Below are 18,428 nucleotides of genomic sequence, written 5' to 3'. Positions count from 1 at the left end.
CCACCGGAACAGGAAGAGAACTAAACCTGGACTCCACAGCACCAGGACGCCCGCACCCCCAGCCCCTCAGCGAGCGCGCGCCCCGTGCTCCGGGGGCGTCACCTGGAGTCACCCTCAGCGAACCAGCTGGTGTTCAGGATTCCCTTCAGCAACCTCAGGGCTGATCTGAAAATGCCTCCATCAGGACCACCCCGGGTTACTTAACCCTACAAAGAAGAGCTGTTAAAAGGAACACACGCATCTCCATGTGCGAGGGGGCTGCAGCCCGGGGCGGGGCCTGCCCACAGCCCCACTCCGATTCCCGTCTCCCGTCTCCGTGAGCAGCATTAACACAGCACAAGTGAAAGCGGGTTTCAGAGCTGGGCGGAGTCGGCGGGCAGCGGCCTCACTGTCGGCTGTGGCAGCTCCTGGGCACCAGGGCTGCAGAACTTAATGGAACTCAGCAGAGGAGGCGGCCCCTCAAGGGGGGGGGGGGGGCCCTGGCCAAGCTCTGAGGGTCTCTGCGCATTAGCCTCGGGGCTTAACTTAGCTCTGCCTCCCCCGGGGGCCTGGCACTCGGAGCCCTCGAGTCTGCCAGACAACGCCTTCGTTCCTGCATGAGAGAACAAACGAGAGGTCATTCTTGCCCAGCGCCTCACAGACACCAGCCGCCCGTGGTCTTGGCGCTGACTCACGTCACAAGAGTCCTGACGCTCAGACGTGCATGAGCAAGAAACAAGAACAGACAGAAGGACTGTATCAGCTCCCGACCTTCTGAAAACAGAGGGGCTTTCCTTCACCGTCCTCACCAGGAACGCATCCTCCAGGCCCCAGGCAGCCCCGACAGACAGATCGGGGGTCAGCACCCCAGCTGGGCTGCCACCGCCTAAGGACATCACAGCCACCAGGGGGACTGAGGCAACTGGGAGCCAGATGCAGTGCCCAGGATGCCTGGTCCAGGGGACAGCTGCCCACGCCAGGTCACAGAAGGGCCAGGGGCCCGGCCACACATGGAAGACAAAGAGGCCACGTCTGATGGAGAGGGGGATGCCAATGGTCTTAAATGCAAAGATGGCCGATTCGTGTAAGACTTGGACAGGTGACAAAGTGACTGTGTTCACCTTAGTAAAGTTTCAGGTCATTTAAAAACACTGAACAGCTTAGCCAGATGTATTAGTTACACACGCCGGCACCGCTGGAGGCTAACTAATAATACACGTTAACAGCTGGTCAAGTTTTGTTATTACTTTATCATTTAGCTTTTAATTGTCAATCAACATTTTGAAGACCATTTATATGCTGAGAATGTTCCCGAAGCGAGCACTCCCACCATTCGATGGTTAAGTCCGTGCTGACTGTGAAAACGGCATCATGATGTCTGCTCGTCTGGGACCAGGAAGGCTATACACGGACAGGCTGTGCCGAGGCCGGGGCGGAGCGGAGCCAGGGCCCCGCCAGCACGTCCAGAAGGCGACGGATGCTACAGCGGGGTGGGGCTCCTTACTTGGAAATGGTCTTCGGCCGCCTTGCCACCCACGTTAAGGACATTCAGAGAACTGGCTCGCTTCATGCTGCACCGGCCCGGCGGACATGCAAGGACAAACCATCAGCATGTGAGTCACCAGGAGTGGGGAGCGCAGCCAAGCCACCCCTCCACGGCCCATCACCACGGGGGCCTGGGCCAGCCCTCCACGGCCCATCACCACGGGGGCCTGGGCCAGCCCTCCACGGCCCATCACCACGGGGGCCTGGGCCAGCCCTCCACGGCCCATCACCACGGGGGCCTGGGCGACCCCTCCATAGTCCATCACCACGGGGGCCTGGGCCACCCTGACCGGGAGCAGGCCTGCAGCTCGCCTCGTCTAGGAGGCCCACCCAGTTCCCAACACGGATGCCCCAGATACACTGTATTCCGCACCCATTAGACAAAAACTGCAGTTTCTCTGCGTCTTCCTCGTCAAAAAGCCTGTCTCGGAGTGCCACGGATAAACTTCAGCGTCCTCAGAGCCTCCCTTTCTGAAGCCTGGCTCCTCCCGGAGCCAAGAGGCCCCGCCAGTGCCACCCGCGGGCCCGTAGACGCGGCCCTGAGCGACCGCGCCAAAGAGGGCCCCGCAAAGCTCACTACTGAGATCAAATGCATGAACGCAGTATGTATTTCACAGATTTTTCCATATTAAATCTAAGAAAAAACAAGTAACCTTTTATTAGTAAAACTTTGAGGCTAGGGTTTCTCTGCCTAGAAACAAAAATTTAAAACAAATTTCACGGCTTTGGATATACACAAAATAGAGTGATTTATACATATATTTACGTTTTTCTTCGATTTGGCACCTTTAAAATACTTAATATATCCTGCAAGTTACCTACAATCTAAACTTAAATTATGGATGGTTGTAAGATACTGCATTGCTTACTGCCACTATGGATGACCTCAAACAGAAAGTCATCTTAGCTTTAAAAGCTAAAAGGACCAACAGGAAGGGTGATTTTTAATTGTTTTTAATAGGATCAGTAATTCTGCATCTGAACTGTTGACGTCGACAGTGCCCACTATGCTGAGTGCGTGACCGTGAGGCTGACGCACAGGTGTGGCGACTGACTACAACCGGACACGTACACGCACACACAGGCGTTCCAGCTGCAGGGACCAGAGGCCCAGGAGCTGGCCGCGTGGCCACCAGTGCCGCAGGCAGAGTGCCAGGCACACGGCAGGCACGTCCTGGGGTCTCACCGAACAAACTATACCGAAAACAAAGCCTGAACTGACTGATCGCCAAGTAAAACTCGCTCCCCAAACTCCCCCCAGGACAGGACAGAAACATCCCAGGAACCCGGAGCCCTGCACGGCTTTTCCTCTGTCCAGAACCTCTCAGGAGCAAAGTGCAGCGCAGAATCAACCCCGATCTCAAGCACGGACATCTGGGCATGCTTCACGATTCTCTGATGTAACTGGCCAGCTAGTGTTTTCTAAGAAAGATACACCACCTTTGTGCTCAAACTTCTCTTTACAAGATGAGATGAAAGAATAACTTGATGCCTGTCAACACCTCTGAATCGCATCCTCACCCTGACTTAAACCCTCAGGGTCTGCAATGCCAAGGCATCCAGGGCCTCCTGGACTGTGCCCACCGCGGGCCACAGACCCCGCTCCCACAACCCCCAGCTCGGTGCCTGTCAAATGTGGCCCAATCAGCAGCACTGGCACGACCCGGGAACTTGTTGGAAGGGCAAGTCCCCTCGTGTGCCCCCCGCCCATCAGAAACGCAGGGACGGGCCCCGGCCCAGGAAACACTGAGGCCCGCTCGGGTTGGAGCCACCCGTCCATGAACTAAGATTGCTCCTCTTATCTGGAAAGATCACTTTTTCTTATGCATTTGATGGAATAAACATAAATTATTTACTTTTCAAAAAGTCCCATAAGATGCCATCCCAAGTTACATTATATGTGAAGACTGTCAGTCTGCTCCGTGGGGGTCGATCCTCAGCAGGCCCTCCCTCGGGCTGGCCCAGCACTGAGCGCCAGGGAGCGGCCACACACACCACGGCAGAGACAGACCGTGGGCTCCGCGTTACAGGCGGGCCGCAAGACGCCCAGACCCTCAGCCGGCCGACGTGTGCGCGCCCAGGGGCGGCCTGTGGACACCGAGGGCATGCTGGGCGGTCCCTGCATGCCTCAGAGCCAGCTGCGGAAGGAGCGGACTCGGCCGGCGCCCAGCAAGCGGCTCAGCCCTCCCAGCGCTGGGAACAAGAGGTTCAATCTTCCAAACGTCGGAGGGGCAGGCAGCACCCCATCGTTTTAGTTCTGGAAATCAAACGGGGACCCCTCAGGACCTCCTTCCCTAGCCGCGCCTGTCTCCAGCAGGCAGGCCCGCCACCAGCACAACAGCCCCGCATCCGAGCCCTGCGGCGGCTTCACCGCGGACGTCGGAGGCTCGCATGCGGCTCCCTGTGCGGGCACGGCTGCAGACACTGCTGAGAAGCAGGGCGACGGCAGCATGCAGAAATCCAGCCGTCCCTCTGGCCTCCAAGCAAGTCTGCCACCAGCCAAACCACGGTGGGGGCAGAGCCAAGGCGGGCCCCTCTCCCCACCAGCGAGGCTTGGGCCCGAGGGCGGGGCTGGGCGACACCAAGGGCCTCGGGACTCAGACCCTCCCCGAGGACGGAGGAACGAGACGGGACATGCCCGAGAGCAAAGGGACACAGCCCTACATTCCCACACGCCACCCACAGGAGCAACGGGGCAGCGCTTAGCATGAAGTGCTTTACAACCGAGTCGTACTAAGAATCAACACTTAAAAAAGCAGGCACCGTTTTAGGGAGGCTGAGTTTCACAGCCCAGCTGACAGCACAGCACGGTGCTTCTAGAAGAAACGCTCCCAGAAAGAGGAAGCCATTTACACCAAAAATAACCAGAAACCAGGCGACCTGTTAACACGTAACAGAGAAGGACAAAGAGCCCTTCCTTTGAGGACCGTTATACAAGACAAGGAGTATCTTAGAACCAAATTCCTCTGACGACTTAAAAGCTTTTGTTCCAAAGACCCTAAAAGATTCATCACCGAGACCCTTTTCTAAACACATGGCAAAAGCTAAGGTTTTTTAAATCTCCAAAAGAAACTCATTATAACAAAAAGTCTTGTCAAACCTTCTTCTTCCTATAATAATACCTGTATGATGGGATTTAATATACTCAGCTGCCATTTGATTTCAAAAGATTAAAACTGGCTTTAAAAATGAATAATGCATGTTAAGAGAAAAGTTAGTATGCTCAGTATTTTAATATTAAATTCTTAATTTTCACTGCTAAGGCTTTCTTTGAACATGTAACGAAACAAAACTAAAGAACTCCATACATTTTTTAAAGCCTTCAGCTCTTTTAGCTTCTAAACAGGAAATTTCACAATTATTTCTCAACTTGTCCTGGCAAATAATTAGACTGCAACTACCAAACCCTTCCATGGCTACCACGTGGGGCGCACGCTGGGATGTGTGCCGAAGCCAGTGGGTGAGGCGGGAGCGGGCGGGGCAGGGGGCGCGCGGGCTGGAGATAGTTACCCGGGGTTCTTTGGTTCACTGTCTCGTGAACTTCCTCCCTTCAGCTTCCTAACCAGCTTCTCACTGCTGCGTCTAATTGAAGCCCGGAGTTTGCTAAAGGAACCACTGCGTTTTAAAGATCCAGTGCCATCCTGAAAGAAACGTGAACAAATGTGAAGCTGCAGGGGGTTCTCCTTCCAAGAATCCACACCATGGTCGACCTGCCGGTCTGCGACTTGCTGGTTATATGAGTCCTATGGAAATTACCAATTTACCATGTATGCAAACACACTTCAAACAGAAGTCTTCCTATTTTAAATTTCATTAAAGATAACCCAAAGAATATGAAAACGTTTGAACATGAAAAAGCTTATTCAAATAAAAGTAATAAAATCCCCGAAGGAAAATTAATTACATTACTGTTTTGAAACAAAAGATACACAGAAAGTCTCAAGGAAATTAAGGCAGCTTCTAGAAATAGCACCAAAATCAAACTCTACATGGAGGCGCTGGGTCCACATAACCGGTACAGGACCCGGACCACGCAGATCTGACACCGGCAGCTGCCTTTCAACAGTTCCATCGACGTGCGACAGATACGCTGCTGCTTCGTTCAGTTTTAAAGGACTGTTTTATTACATGCTGATTATAAAAGTAGTGGGGAAGGTAAACAAAACATTCATCCTATACACGTAACTAAAAGCCCTTAGACCCTGGTAGGAAACAAGTAAAGTGCGCCCAGCTCTCCCGTTCTTGACTCAGACATTAATAACTGAAACCCGTGGCAGGATCTGGACGTGAAAATCAAACACTTAAGAGTGAAAAACATGTGTACAGAGCAGATTTTATTCTCAGAAGGAACCACCTGGTTAGATGAGCAGGAGCCCCACCCCTCCCCCTGTAGAAGCTCCGGCAAGGCCGCATTCCATGGAAAGCGTGAGAAGTTCTACGAGGCAGACAGACACCAAGACGCAGGTCAGTTGGGGTGAGTTTATTAGAAGTTAGAAAGACACAAGTACACAAATCACTCAACACTTAAAGATTAGCAGAGGAAAGCAGAATCGTCAAAATTCCACGTGAAGACCACACGGCAGGCTCTACGTGAGCACGATGCGGAGGGGAGGGCCCAGGGCCCAGGGCGGCCGGGAGAGCACACGCCCCGCTCTGACAGCTGGGGGTCACGGGCACCGTCATGCCATGGCAGGGACACGGGGACTACCACTACCTCTCACAAAGGGGACGGCTAATCGCGCGTCGTCACCTAACGCGCGTTACACAGCGGGTGGTTTATTAACACGGTCTCTATTACTGAGTACATATCTGGCAAAGCTACATGTATACAGAGATAAGGAGCCCCCGACAGGACAGCAGCACCAGAAGGAGTGGCCAGTCAGAGAGAGAGTCCTAGGGATGCTAGACAGCGGTCAGCACTGGAGAGAGGAGGAGCCCGTCATGCAGGAGACAGCGGGTGTCGCACAGGGCGGCTAGGCCTGTCAGACAGAAACGAGAGAGAGCCGGTGAGCGGGCCGCACCGCGCCCTCACAGCGCGGCTCGGCCCACAGTATTTCTAGGTCACAACACCTTGGCGGTGTTTTAACTGCTTTGGTATTTGGGATGACCTTCTGCCTGCTCCTGTCAGCCCCGGATGAAACAGGTCCTGGGCCTTATGTAAGCTACCTTTACTTCATCTACCCATCATGCAAAATTGTCGTCTGAATAAAGTCAAACAGTTTAGAACGTGGACTGGCACCGTGGCAGACGTCTCCTTGACAGACAACCAGGACACGTCTTTCGAGCCACTGAGCATAAGGAGATTCTGGGACGAAAGCACAGTGGCTACAGGAGTCCGCGCTTGGCGAGGAGTGCGCTCACATCAGCCTGCGCCCAGGAGGCCCGCAGCCCCGAGCCACACAGGGGCCTCTCAACTCAGACAGGGCTTCCCCTAACGTACACTGACATTTCAGGCATTTCAGACATTTTAAGAAACACTGGCTTCCAAAGTTCACAGCACATTTTAAACATGCAGTTGATAATCCAAAGTAAAAGTAACTAAGGCCGCGGATCTCCGCGGCGGCGCGCATCCTGGTCCTGGCCGGCAGGGGGCCCGCCCGCGGGGACCTGCGCCCACCCGCCCGCGCTGACTCACCATGCGATGCTGAGCAAGTCATTTAACCAGCCCGAGCTTCATCTTTCTCATCTTTAAAATGGAAAAATAAAACTTGTTACCAACTCCCCATCAGTGCTGGGAGGACAAGAAAACATAAGTTCTTGCTGCTCTTCAGAAAAAGAATGTTATTAAAATGTTAATATAATTCTGTAAATAGTACAACTTCCGTTCACTTCAAAATTCAGTGCTACACTATCGGAGTGTCATTTATAATATTCCTGTCCTAGACACTCAGGGTACGGAAGAGTCAGTTCACTCAGGTTCCAGAAGTCCCTCTCACACACATGCACACACTCACCCTCTCCCGCCCCCCACGGGGTAAGCTGGAGGGGGAGCAAATCTGGGGAGGGGTGCCCACCCTCCCCTGAGAGATCCAGCGGAAGGACAGCACAAACCGACACAAACCGGGTGGGTTTCTACTCAGCACAGACTTGAGGGGTGGGAAGTGTCCCTGCATTCAACTTGGAAAACCAGTCTAGATCGCTATCCTGCCACGGAAGAACACCTGCATCGAAGAGTGGGCTTCTGAACAGACACTGACAGTGCACGGATCGGGTAAAGCGCGGCACAGCAGTGCACATTAGCCACGGACTCAGGTGACTTGGTACTTTTAAATTCTCTCCCTTTGGTATGTTCTCGTTGTCTTCCTAATGTCAATTTTTAAAAATAAAATTTAAACTATTTGTCATTAACAGTATATCTCATTCCCAGTAATCCCGGGGAAGAGCTCACTGTGTGAGAAGCTTTCGGAATCATTAACATGGGGGGCAGCCTGACAAGAATGCGCATGCGGAGCGGGGCTCCTTCAGAAGGACCCCAGCAGAGAACCCGGCACTCCAGGCTGACACTCCACTCAGAATGGGAGATGTGCGGCGTTTCCTGGTGGCCTGGGGGGACCACTGCCAACGCAATTCCTTAATCACAGTGCAGCCCTGAGGCTCTGCATAGTCCCCACGGCTGACACACGAGGGCCGCAGAGATCCACAAGTCCAGTTTTACCCAGAAAGGGTTAGTGTGCATGGAGCATCTGTGTCTTTAGAGGCAGGACCATTTAGAGACTTATCCTGACAGTGACTTTTAGACCTGAAGAGTCTACCTAAAAACAACGCTTGATGAAGTTACACTTTCAGGTACTTCAATTATGATCTTTATGGTACATTGAAAAAGAACAGAATGGTACCTCTCTAAAGAAGTTATCTACCATGTTGAGAATCTGATCCAGAATCGTCACCTGAACTATTAGAACATGCCCAGCAGGCTTACTGCCCTTGCGTTTTAACCGCATTCAGGTCAGCTGGGTGCTCAGCCAGCCGCACAGCACCTGCAGGGGTCAAGATCACAACCCACCGGCACTGGCCTTGACTTCATGGCCAGTGTTACTTCTGAGTGTTGGGAAGGCCTGCACCCGGGGTCCTGGGAAAACCCAAGTGAGGGCTGCTCACTCAGCGCTCTCCCTCCACAGAGGCTCCCAAACTTTTTAAGGAGCACTGAAACCCTTTTGTGTTTTTGTCCACTTGGCTCACATTTATTTATTAGGGGACAAATTCTTTACCCGTGAAATCCTTTTTTAAAAAATTAAATTCTAACATAGAACCCCAATATAAAATAAAACCTAAATAGCATTTTCTCACTGTGAGTGTGTACCAAGTCCTTATGATAGTAAAGAACAAGGCAGCTGCCTCGCAGAACCTGTGATCTGAAATGTGAAGTTACAGACAGGTCCAGCCTCAGCATCCGCCTCAACTCTCAGTTTATTTCTATCTTTTATCCTGACCACGTAACACTGAGAAGATCTTAATGCCCACAGGAAAGTGGCTGCAAACAGCAACAATTCTTCACCTGTCTGCCTCGGAGCCCCAGGGAAGCCTGCACACGCGCCGAGTTAACCTCACACCTGGGCAGAGAAGGTGGGGACAGCGTGTGTGAGCCCCAAACCCAGGTGACGCTTACAATGGGCTCCTCTGATTCAGCAAAGCTGAATTTAAACAACACCTAAGGGGCATACAGCTTTCCTGCCTCTTCTTAAAACCTATGCAGTGAAAATAAAACAAGTCAACTGCAGCGTGGCCCCCGAACCTCAGCACTTCCAGGGACGCTGGTCTGACAGCAAGGCCCGCGGGGGCGGGGTGGTCTGAGCGGGCTCTCCCGGTCCCTCCCCAGTGAACCCCAGGAGCTCTCTGCTTACTCGCTGCTGCACGGAAGACCCCATTTGAAGGGGGGGGGGGGTCCCTTATGCTGCCCAAAGTGATTTTAGGCGCTGCACTGGATGACCTAAAATCTAATTCTTTTCAGCCAATGAACATACTGCCACGCCAAATGCTCTGGAGTGGATTTTGTCAAACACGCAGAGCCTCTGGTGTCCAAGAGTTAAGTAAAGAGGCCCCTGTGCCCAAGTGTGCACGTCCTAAGTGACAGCCTGTCCCGGGGAGAGGACGTGAGACGAAAGCGGGAGCAGGCAGACAGTGGGGGAGGGAGGTGGGGGCCTCCACCCTCTGCACCCACGACTCCACGGGGGATGAGAGCAGCTCTCCTCACCCCGGGTCTCAGTCGTGAAGACTCTAAGAGAACCCTGAGGTGTCAATGATTTTATTATCCCATGACGTCACTGAAAGAATGACCTAGAAATACTGTCTCAAGAGAAAGCTCCCCCAGAACTTCACTCTGAAGGCTGAAGCCCTGCCCCCTGGCTTCTCAGGACTAGCGGCGGGCGGGCCCTCCACACCAAGCACGCGGACGGCAGCCACCACGGGGAGCACAGTACACAGTGCGGGGGGCGCGGACGCCGCCGCCGCGCCCCGGGTGCCTGCCCGACGGGCGCGTGGTCGAAGCACATGCTGATTGGTTGTCTTGGCACAGAAGATCAAAGCCGGGAAGCCGCCGGATAAAGACAGAAAGAGGCGCTCCCTCAAAGGCTGGCCGGCAGAGTTCTATGCGAAACGTCAGCCCAGAATGCTGACCCGTGCCCAACTGCTATAGCCAGAGAAAATCCCGAAGGACAGATTCAAAAAGACAGACTGTAAGAAAGACCCTAAACTATTTGGCAAAACATCTGCACAGTTATAACTGGTCAGATGGTACTTTTTATTGTTGTTTCGTCCAACTCTTTGCAACTCCATGGACTGTAGCCCACCAGGCTCCTCTGTCCCTGGGATTCTCCAAGCAAGAGCACTGGAGTGGGTTGCCATTCCCTTCTCCAGGACTTTTCCCAACCCAGGAACAGAACCCAGGTCTCTGGCATTGCAGGCAGATTCTTACCACTGAGCAACGTGGGAAACCCTCATCAAATTGCATAACATGACTTCAAAAAAAAAAGAAAAAGAACAGTACACCTGACCGTATTAAAGGTGAACCTGCATCCAACCCTCGCCTATGAAAGTGAACTTTCAAAGACACCGGCTCAGTGTTACAAAAGTGTGCCGGAGATCGTGCAGAAGGCCACATGCTCTCTGGCAACCCTGGGGAACAGCAATGGGAAGACGCTCCGCTCCTCGGAGGGAGTGTGCCAGGGAGGTGAAACATGTCTGATGCAAGCACACGCTTGCAACCCAAAGGCGCTCGGTGGACTGAGCCGGCGTAGGAAGAGTGCACGTATGCTGAGTCACTCAGGCTGACTGCGACTCCACGGACCGCGGCCCGCCAGGCTCCTCTGTCCACGGGATTCTCCAGGCAAGGACACTGGAGTGGGCTGCCATGCCCTCCCCCAGGGGATCTTCCAACCCAGGGACTGAGCCTGTGTGTCTTACGTCTCCTGCATGGGCAGGTGGGTTCTTCACCACTGGTGCCACGTGGGAGGCCCCACCCTGTTCTCCTCTACAAACAAGTTCTATTTGATCATCATCTTCCTGTGAAGGACTGATTAATTCTAACAAAATCTACAGCAGCCTCGTCAGTGAAATTAGGAGCACTGAAGTTAGCAATGAAAATGGGTTACGTTAAAAAAGCAAGTTAGTTCTCTGCCGTACTAATCCTAACATTAAAATCAAACCAGATGATGGAGTATGCTTTAAACAACCAGGACACTCAATCAGCATTACGTGCTCAGAGGAAAGCCAACAGCTCTCACAGATTCCTAAAGAGAAGACAATCTCCTCAAACAAGTAACAGACGGCAGTGTTAGCAGGAGGTTCGAACTTACAAAGGGCTTAATTTGAGCTCAGCTGGAGAGAAGCAGGCCGCCTACGGGGGAGCGGGCGGCCGGGCGGGCGCGCTGCGCGCTGTACTTACCCCGTTCCACTCTACGCTCATACTCACTTCCTCGCCGCCGTCAGGGCCGCTCTCGTACTTGACCGCGTCCGCGCCGAGGCCCTCCCGGCTCCGCCGCTTCTCCGCGCTCTCGGCGTCACTCAGCACTTCCGCCACTCTCTGCTTGTGAACATTGTCAAGGCCCTGCAGCCAGCAGGGGACGGGGTTTCAGCCGCTAGCACTCACGTACTCGGACTTCTGTGTTTACTTCTTACCGAAGGGTAGCTGCTTCCCAGAACCGTTGTCTTCTGTCAACCCCGCCAGGACTCGACCGCAGGTATGCGCGTATCCCTCCCCTGTGAGCCCCCCATCTCCCGCCCCGCCCGCCCCCGGGTGCACACAGAGCCCGTCCGCCTTTCCTGAGCCGCACAGCGAGTTCCCACGGCTCTCTGTCTGACACAGGGTGACGGAAGTTTCCATGTGACTCTTTCTATGCATCTCACCCTCTCCTCCCCTCTCCCCACGTGCTTAAGTCTATTCTCTATGTCTGTTTCTCCACTGCCAAGTCTTCAGTCGTGTCCGACTCTGTGCGACCCCACAGAGGGCAGCCCACCAGGCTCCCCCGTCCCTGGGACTCTCCAGGCAAGAACACTGGAGTGGGTTGCCATTTCCTTCTCCAATGCATGAAAGTGAAAAGTGAAAGTAGCTCAGTCATGTCAGACTCTTAGCGACCCCATGGACTGCAGCCCACCAGGCTCCTCTGTCCATGGGATTTTCCAGGCAAGAGTACTGGAGTGGGTTGCCATTGCCTTCTGCCCTGTAAATAAATTCTTCAGTACCATTTTTCTAGATTACGTATATATGCGTTAGAATACGATATTTATCTTTCTCTTTCTGACTTATTTCACTGTATATAATAGGTTCTAGATTCATCCACCTCATTAAAACTGGCTCAAATGTGTTCCTTTTTATGGCAATTTTCTTAAATTTACTGATGTTTGATTTGTGACCCAAGATGTGGTCTATCCTGGAGAATATCCATGTGCACTTGAGAAGGTGTATTCTTCTGCATTTGGATGGAATGTCCAAAAGATATCAATGAGATCCATCTCATCTAATGCATCATTTAAGACCTGTGTTTCCTTATTAATTTTGTTTGGATGATCCGTCTGTTGGTGTGAGCGGGGTGGTTAAAGTCTCCTACTATTATTGTTACTATCAGTTTCTCCTTTTATGTCTGTTAGTGTTTGTCCTATGTACTGAGGTGCTCCTATGTTGGGCGCATAGATATTTACAGTTGTCATGTCTTCCTCCTGGATTGATGCCTTGATCATTATGCAGTGTCCTTCCTATCTCTTGTAATCTTTATTTTAAGGTCTATTTTGTTTGATATGAGGATTGCTACTCCAGCTTTCTTTTGCTTCCCATTTGCATGGAATATATTTTTCCATCTTCTCACTTTCAGTCTATATATGTCTTTAGGTCTGAAGTGGGTTTCTAGTCAACAGCATATATATGGGTCTTGTTTTTGTATCCATTCAGCCAGTCTGTGTCTTTTGGTTGGAGCATTTAATCAATCTACATTTAAAGTCATTACTGAAACATATGTTCCTATTGCCATTTTCCTGATTGTTGGGGCTGATTTTGTAGATCCTTCCCTTCTCTTGTGCTTCCTGACCATATCAGTCCCTCTAACATTTACTGTAAAGCTGGTTGGTGGTACTGAATTCTCTTAACTTTTGCTTGTCTGAAAAGCTTTTTATTTCTCCATCAATTGTGAATGAGATCCGTGCCAGGTACAGTAATCTTGGTTATAGATATTCCCCTTTCAGTACGTTAAACATACCCTGCCATTCCCTTCTGGCCTGCAGTTTCTGCTGAAAGATCAGCTGTTAAGCGTATGGGGTTTCCCTTGTATGTTACTTGTTGCTTTTCCCTTGCAGTTTTTAAAATATTCTTTCTTGGTGTTTAGTCTTTGTTAGTTTGATTAGTATGTGTCTTGGTGTGTTTCTCCTTGGGTTTATCCTGTATGGGACTCTGCACCTCTTAAGTCCTGACTGACTATTTCCTTTTCCATGTTGGGGAAATACTCAACTATCATCTCTTCAAAAATTTTCTCATACCCCTTCTTTTTCTCTTCTTCTTCTAGGACCCCTGTAATTCAAATGTTAGTGCGTTTGATACTGTCCCAGAGGTCTCTGAAACTATCCTCAGTTCTTTTCATTCTTTTTACTTTATTCTGCTCTTCAGAAGTTATTTCCACCATTTTATCTTTCAGCTCACTGATTCGTTCTTCGGCTTCTACTATTATTCTACAATATTCTACTAATACTCTACAATATTCTACTATTGATTCCTTCTAGAATATTTTTAATTTCAGTAATTGTGCGGTTTGTCTCTGTATATTTATTCTTTAATTCTTTGAGGTTTCTGTTAATTGATTCTTGCATTTTTCTCCATTTTGTTTTCAAGGTTTTTGATCATCTTTACTATCATTATTCTGAATTTTTTTTCAGGGAGTTTGCCTATTTCCTCTTCATTTGTTTCGATTTCTGTGTTTCTAGTTTGTTCCTTCATTTGGGTAGTATTTCTCTGCCTTTACACTCTTTTTGTTTTTTTTAACTTACCGTATTTGAGGTCTCCTTTTCCCAGGCTTCAGAGCTGAGCTCTCTCTTCCTTTTGGTTTCTGCCCTCATGTGGTCGGCCCCGTGGTTTGTGCAAGCTTCGTACAGGGTGAGATTCGTGCTGAGTTTTTTGTTTGTTTTTCCTCTGCTGGGCAAGGTTGCGTGAGGTGGTAATCCTGTCTGCTGATGACTCAGTTTGTGTTTTTGTTCTGTTTGCTGTTTAGATGAGGCGTCCTGCACAGGGCGCTGCTGGTGGTTGGGGGATCCGGGTGATGTATTCAAGTGGCCTCCTGTGTGAGTTCCCACTGCCTGATGCGCCCCAGGGAGCGTTCTCCGGTGGTCTAGGCTCCTGGAGTCAGCGCCCCACTCCAGATGCTCAGGGCTTGATCTCTGTCGATCTCCTCTCCTCCTACCAACCCTGTGCTGTGGGTTTGTCTGTGCGTTCCCGGGGAAGATGGCCACCAGCTTCAGAGGCCGGTGTGGGGGAAGCGATCTTCCTCTCGCCGAACTGCTGCACCAGCCTTCTCTGCCCTCCACGCATCCCGGGACTCTGCCACGCTGACCTTCTGACTCTAGTTTTGAGCCTATTGTGGATTTCTGGGATGACTAAACATGTACTAGCGGGGAAAAGCTCTGAAACATTGGAGGGTAAGTGAGAACAGGGATTCTTAAGAACATACAGACTTTACATTCCACCGTACGTAGATTTTTACCTCAAATTTTAAAACACTATGAACGAATACTGAGCTCCGGGCAGTGAGGTGCACGCTGAAGTATTCAGAAGGAAGTGTACTGAGGTTTACAACTGTGAAAGGCATCCCAACAAAAGGCCTGAAGGACAGATGGGGGAGAGACGCTCGTGACTCGGTCCAGCTGGTGAGCACACGGACGTAGGGACGACGTCTCTCCTCCACGTCTGGGAAGTTTCATCGTGAGGTGCTGGGGAAACGCCCAGTCTCTAACACTGCAACGCCAAGGGCTCGGTGTTCCGCACCTCCACAGTACAGGGTGAAGACTCGGGTTACACTGCTCTCAGCACCACATTTTAAGAAATCAGCCCCTGGCTTACAAACAGCATTTTCAGGGCAAACTCCTGCTCCTGAGACGGGAAGCGGAGGCCACGCACCTTACCCTCAGGATCACCCGCGCACACCTGCGTGTAGGTCCCTGCGCCAGCGCCTGGCAGCGGGCTTCCCACGGGCACCCCAGAGCCACCGGATGAGCAGGCACAGCCCGTCTGAAGTTCCAGACGGAGCTCCCACCCAGGCAGCGCGCGCAAACACCATCCCTCTGCTGACCCTCACGGTTTCCTCCTCAAGGGGCACAGCCCCAAACAGACCACACGCTGCGGTGACGTCCACAGGGAAGTGGACCCTGGCCCTCCTGTCAGGAGAGGCCGTTTGCAGCAAAGCACTGGCAACCTCTTCTTCAAACGCCTGCAGCTCAGCTCCAGACTCAACGCTGCTGGCTGCTAACACTACGCAGTGCTGGTTCACAGCAAGGCCTGACGATGAAGGGGCATCGCAGACCGAGAGCCAGAAGCCCAGGCCGCACACCCCCAGGGCGCGTGCTCACAGCCCTTCCCCAGAACAGCAGCCCCTCAGTCGGAGACCCAGGAAGGGTGACAGAGGGGCTCCCGCGGGGGCACCGGCAGGGAGAGGATCATGGCCAGGCCCTCGGCTGGGCCTTCCCTAATCCCTCTGCACAGAATCTCGACAGGTAACTTTAACCCCAGCCCGAAAGTCGCCATAAACCAACAACTGCATGACAGCCTACACATATACCGTTCTGGGGGAAAAACCACATCAGCCCCTCCAGTCCTAAAAACAGAAAACAAAACCTGCCATCTTTACACCTGTACACGTATATAGTAACATATCACCCTCTTAACTCTGAAAACTGGCAACTGAAGGGCAGTAAGCAAGCCTTCTCCTTGTGAGTTCCCTACAAACCGTGTTTCAGCGACACTAAAACACCTCAGATGATGAAGCAAAGTGCTTCAGTAGTCCTTCTTATTTCCAAATGACATTCCATCGCATAAATATACCACACGGTGTATCCATTCATCCATCAATGAACGTGCGGCTGTCTGGACATTCAACCTACTGAAACCAACGCGGCCATGAACGTATTTCCTCATCACTCACGGAGGCCACACCTGCCAATTCACCTACTGGCCAAAATGGATCTGTCATCCCAAATCAACACTCTCAGTGCTTCCGTGGGGGTTCACAGACACACAGAGAGTGGAGAAAAATTCAGGTCAGTTGACATGCACATCCCCACTAAGACGGAACAAGGCGACACTGCTTTCCTGCTTCATCTCATGCTGTAGACAACGTCCTTCCCCCAGTCTGAGGCACTCAGAACCGTGTTATCCACATTTTGGTCGGTGGCCCCTCGAGTGGTGCTCAGGTGTCCTCTGGAGACCTGAGCTTACGTGAGAAGGTGGGCACGTGCCTTGTGGAGATGAGCTCCCTTCAGGCAGGAGTTATGCTGCCGGCCATGACGTCAACATTAATGAGTCAACGACAGAAACCACAGAAGGTGTCCTTGGACAGAAGCAGTGCAGACAAGCTCCGTGCTGATCTGGTGACGCAGTGTGACCAGAGACTTGCAGCAGCCTGACTGTGCCTCCCAGGAGCAGGGCTTCACCATTCGCTGACTCAGCAGCTGTACAGAACACAGCGCGGAGGAAGGGGAACCAGCAGCATCTGCCTCGGCACCCGGCTGCCCTCTCGGGCAGGCGCCAGGAGCGGGCGCCCAGGGTCAGACAGGAACTCCAGGCCTCACTCCTGGAGGACCCTCCCAACCGTCCTCTCCGGCAGGCAGCTGAGCCGTCCACGTCCCCACCAGCCGTGAGCAGGGCTGCAGTACTCAACACCTGCTACTTCTGCTGTTTTTCCTGCCAGCCACCCTAGAGGGTGTGAAGCGGTGCCTCGCCGCATCTGCACGCGCCTCCCCGATGACTGACGACCCGGAGCGTCCTTTCATGTGCTGGTGGCGGCTGTGCGGCATCTTCAGAGAAATGTCGGCTTGGGGCCTGTGTTCATTTCTTCATGAGCTGGTCGTTTTGTTCTTACACATTCTGGATGTTGGACCGCGTCAGAGATGTGGTCTGCAAACCCGTCCACCCACTCCACGACGCCTTTTGTCTTCCTGACAACGTCCCCAAAGGCACAGACGGTGCTGACTCTGGCGGCTCTGACTCCTGCTTCTGCAGCTGGTGCCCGTGGTGTCACGTTCACGTCACTTGAGCAACCCGATTTTATTTGTACAAACTAAAACAGGAAATGTTTCCTCTCTCTAAGTCAGTATTTCAACAAGTCTCATAAAACAGAATCAAACTCAAAGCTATAAGCAGAAAGCTGCTAACTGACCTGTTTACGAGACCTCATGGCTGCTTCTTCCAGTGTTTCCGCAGCTTCAAATTTACCTTGACGTCTGTAAAGTGCCCCGAGGTTTTTTAAAGTCGTGGTGACAGTTGGACTGTAAGAAAGCAGACAACACACAAACTGGTTCAATGTAAGCCCCGGAGCGGCCGTGGTCAGCAGCACTCAGCCTGCGGACAAACGGGCTGTCGTCTGGCTGAAGTTAAACGTCTGCGGTACTTTTCACCTGTAAAGTTCTAAAAGGCTCTTCTAACTCAAGCATGCCCTGCCTACAGCACTGAGCCCCGCGGCTGGTGGGACAAACCCCAGAGCTCTTTCCGCTCACACAGCCTACTGGGCAGTCTCAACAGGAAGGTCTGTGCTGGGTCTATCCAGTGACCATCAGGCGTGCCCTGGAAGCAGAGCTGACTGTGCCAGGCAGTACAGAGGACGCACGTTCCAACGCTGCTCTCTACCTTCTCCTTTCCCGCTGCAAGGAGAGGGGAAACAGCGCGAATCCAAAACTCATCACCAGCAGGACCGGAGTCAAAGAATGACGGCTGTGTGTGCAAAAGAAGACCAAGCAGCGTGGACACAGACGGTGTGTTTCTGTGCTGCTGACAGAGCAGTCTCGTTAACAAATGAGAAATAAATCTAGCTCATTTTACTACAGATATGCTCCAGGGTATTGTTCTCTTACTGATGACAGGAGCTTTAGAAATAAGCTGGGAACTCCCCGGTGGTCCAGGGGCCAGGACTCTGCACCTCCAGTGCACGGGGTCTAGGTTCGATCCTTGGTCAGGGAACTAGATCCCACATGCTGCACTGCAACTAGGGCAGAGGGCCACAACTAGAGAATCTGTGTGCCGCAAAAAGACACTGCAGATACAAAAAGATCCCATGTGTGCTGCAACTAAGACCCAATGCAGCAAAAAGGATACAATAAATAGTTTTAAGTAAATGATAAAGCAGCTATACTCCATGTTTTCAGACAGTTTACACGTACTGGGAGAAAGCATGTGAAATTCAGAAATTATGGTAAGTGCTACGGGGAGTCAGAGGAAGGATATT

At 51.9% G+C, this 18,428-nt stretch overlaps 1 protein-coding gene across 13 annotated transcripts in view; it reads right to left on the bottom strand.

The window, feature by feature from the left end:
• The window catches only part of KLC1 (kinesin light chain 1), a 63,454-nt gene that overhangs the window by 3,962 nt on the left and 41,064 nt on the right, over positions 1-18,428 (bottom strand). Inside the window, exons 12-15 of one of the 13 annotated variants that reach the window (XM_061159513.1) lie at positions 17,367-17,475; positions 11,405-11,566; positions 5,035-5,165; positions 1,484-1,550 (exon numbers count right to left, since the gene is read on the bottom strand). In XM_061159513.1, the coding sequence (XP_061015496.1) occupies positions 1,484-1,550; positions 5,035-5,165; positions 11,405-11,566; positions 17,367-17,475 (469 nt within the window). Of the gene's footprint in view, positions 1-1,209; positions 1,551-5,033; positions 5,166-5,989; positions 6,504-7,159; positions 7,211-11,404; positions 11,567-17,366; positions 17,476-18,428 lie in introns of those variants that run through there. The other 12 variants (XM_061159514.1, XM_061159520.1, XM_061159521.1 and 9 more) reach the window with 12 other exon arrangements.

Source organism: Dama dama, chromosome 13 (assembly GCF_033118175.1).
Source record: "Dama dama isolate Ldn47 chromosome 13, ASM3311817v1, whole genome shotgun sequence".
NCBI lineage: Eukaryota > Metazoa > Chordata > Mammalia > Artiodactyla > Cervidae > Dama > Dama dama.
The sequence above is the reverse complement of the archived record's forward strand: the minus strand, read 5'-3'. Positions and strand labels throughout refer to the sequence as shown.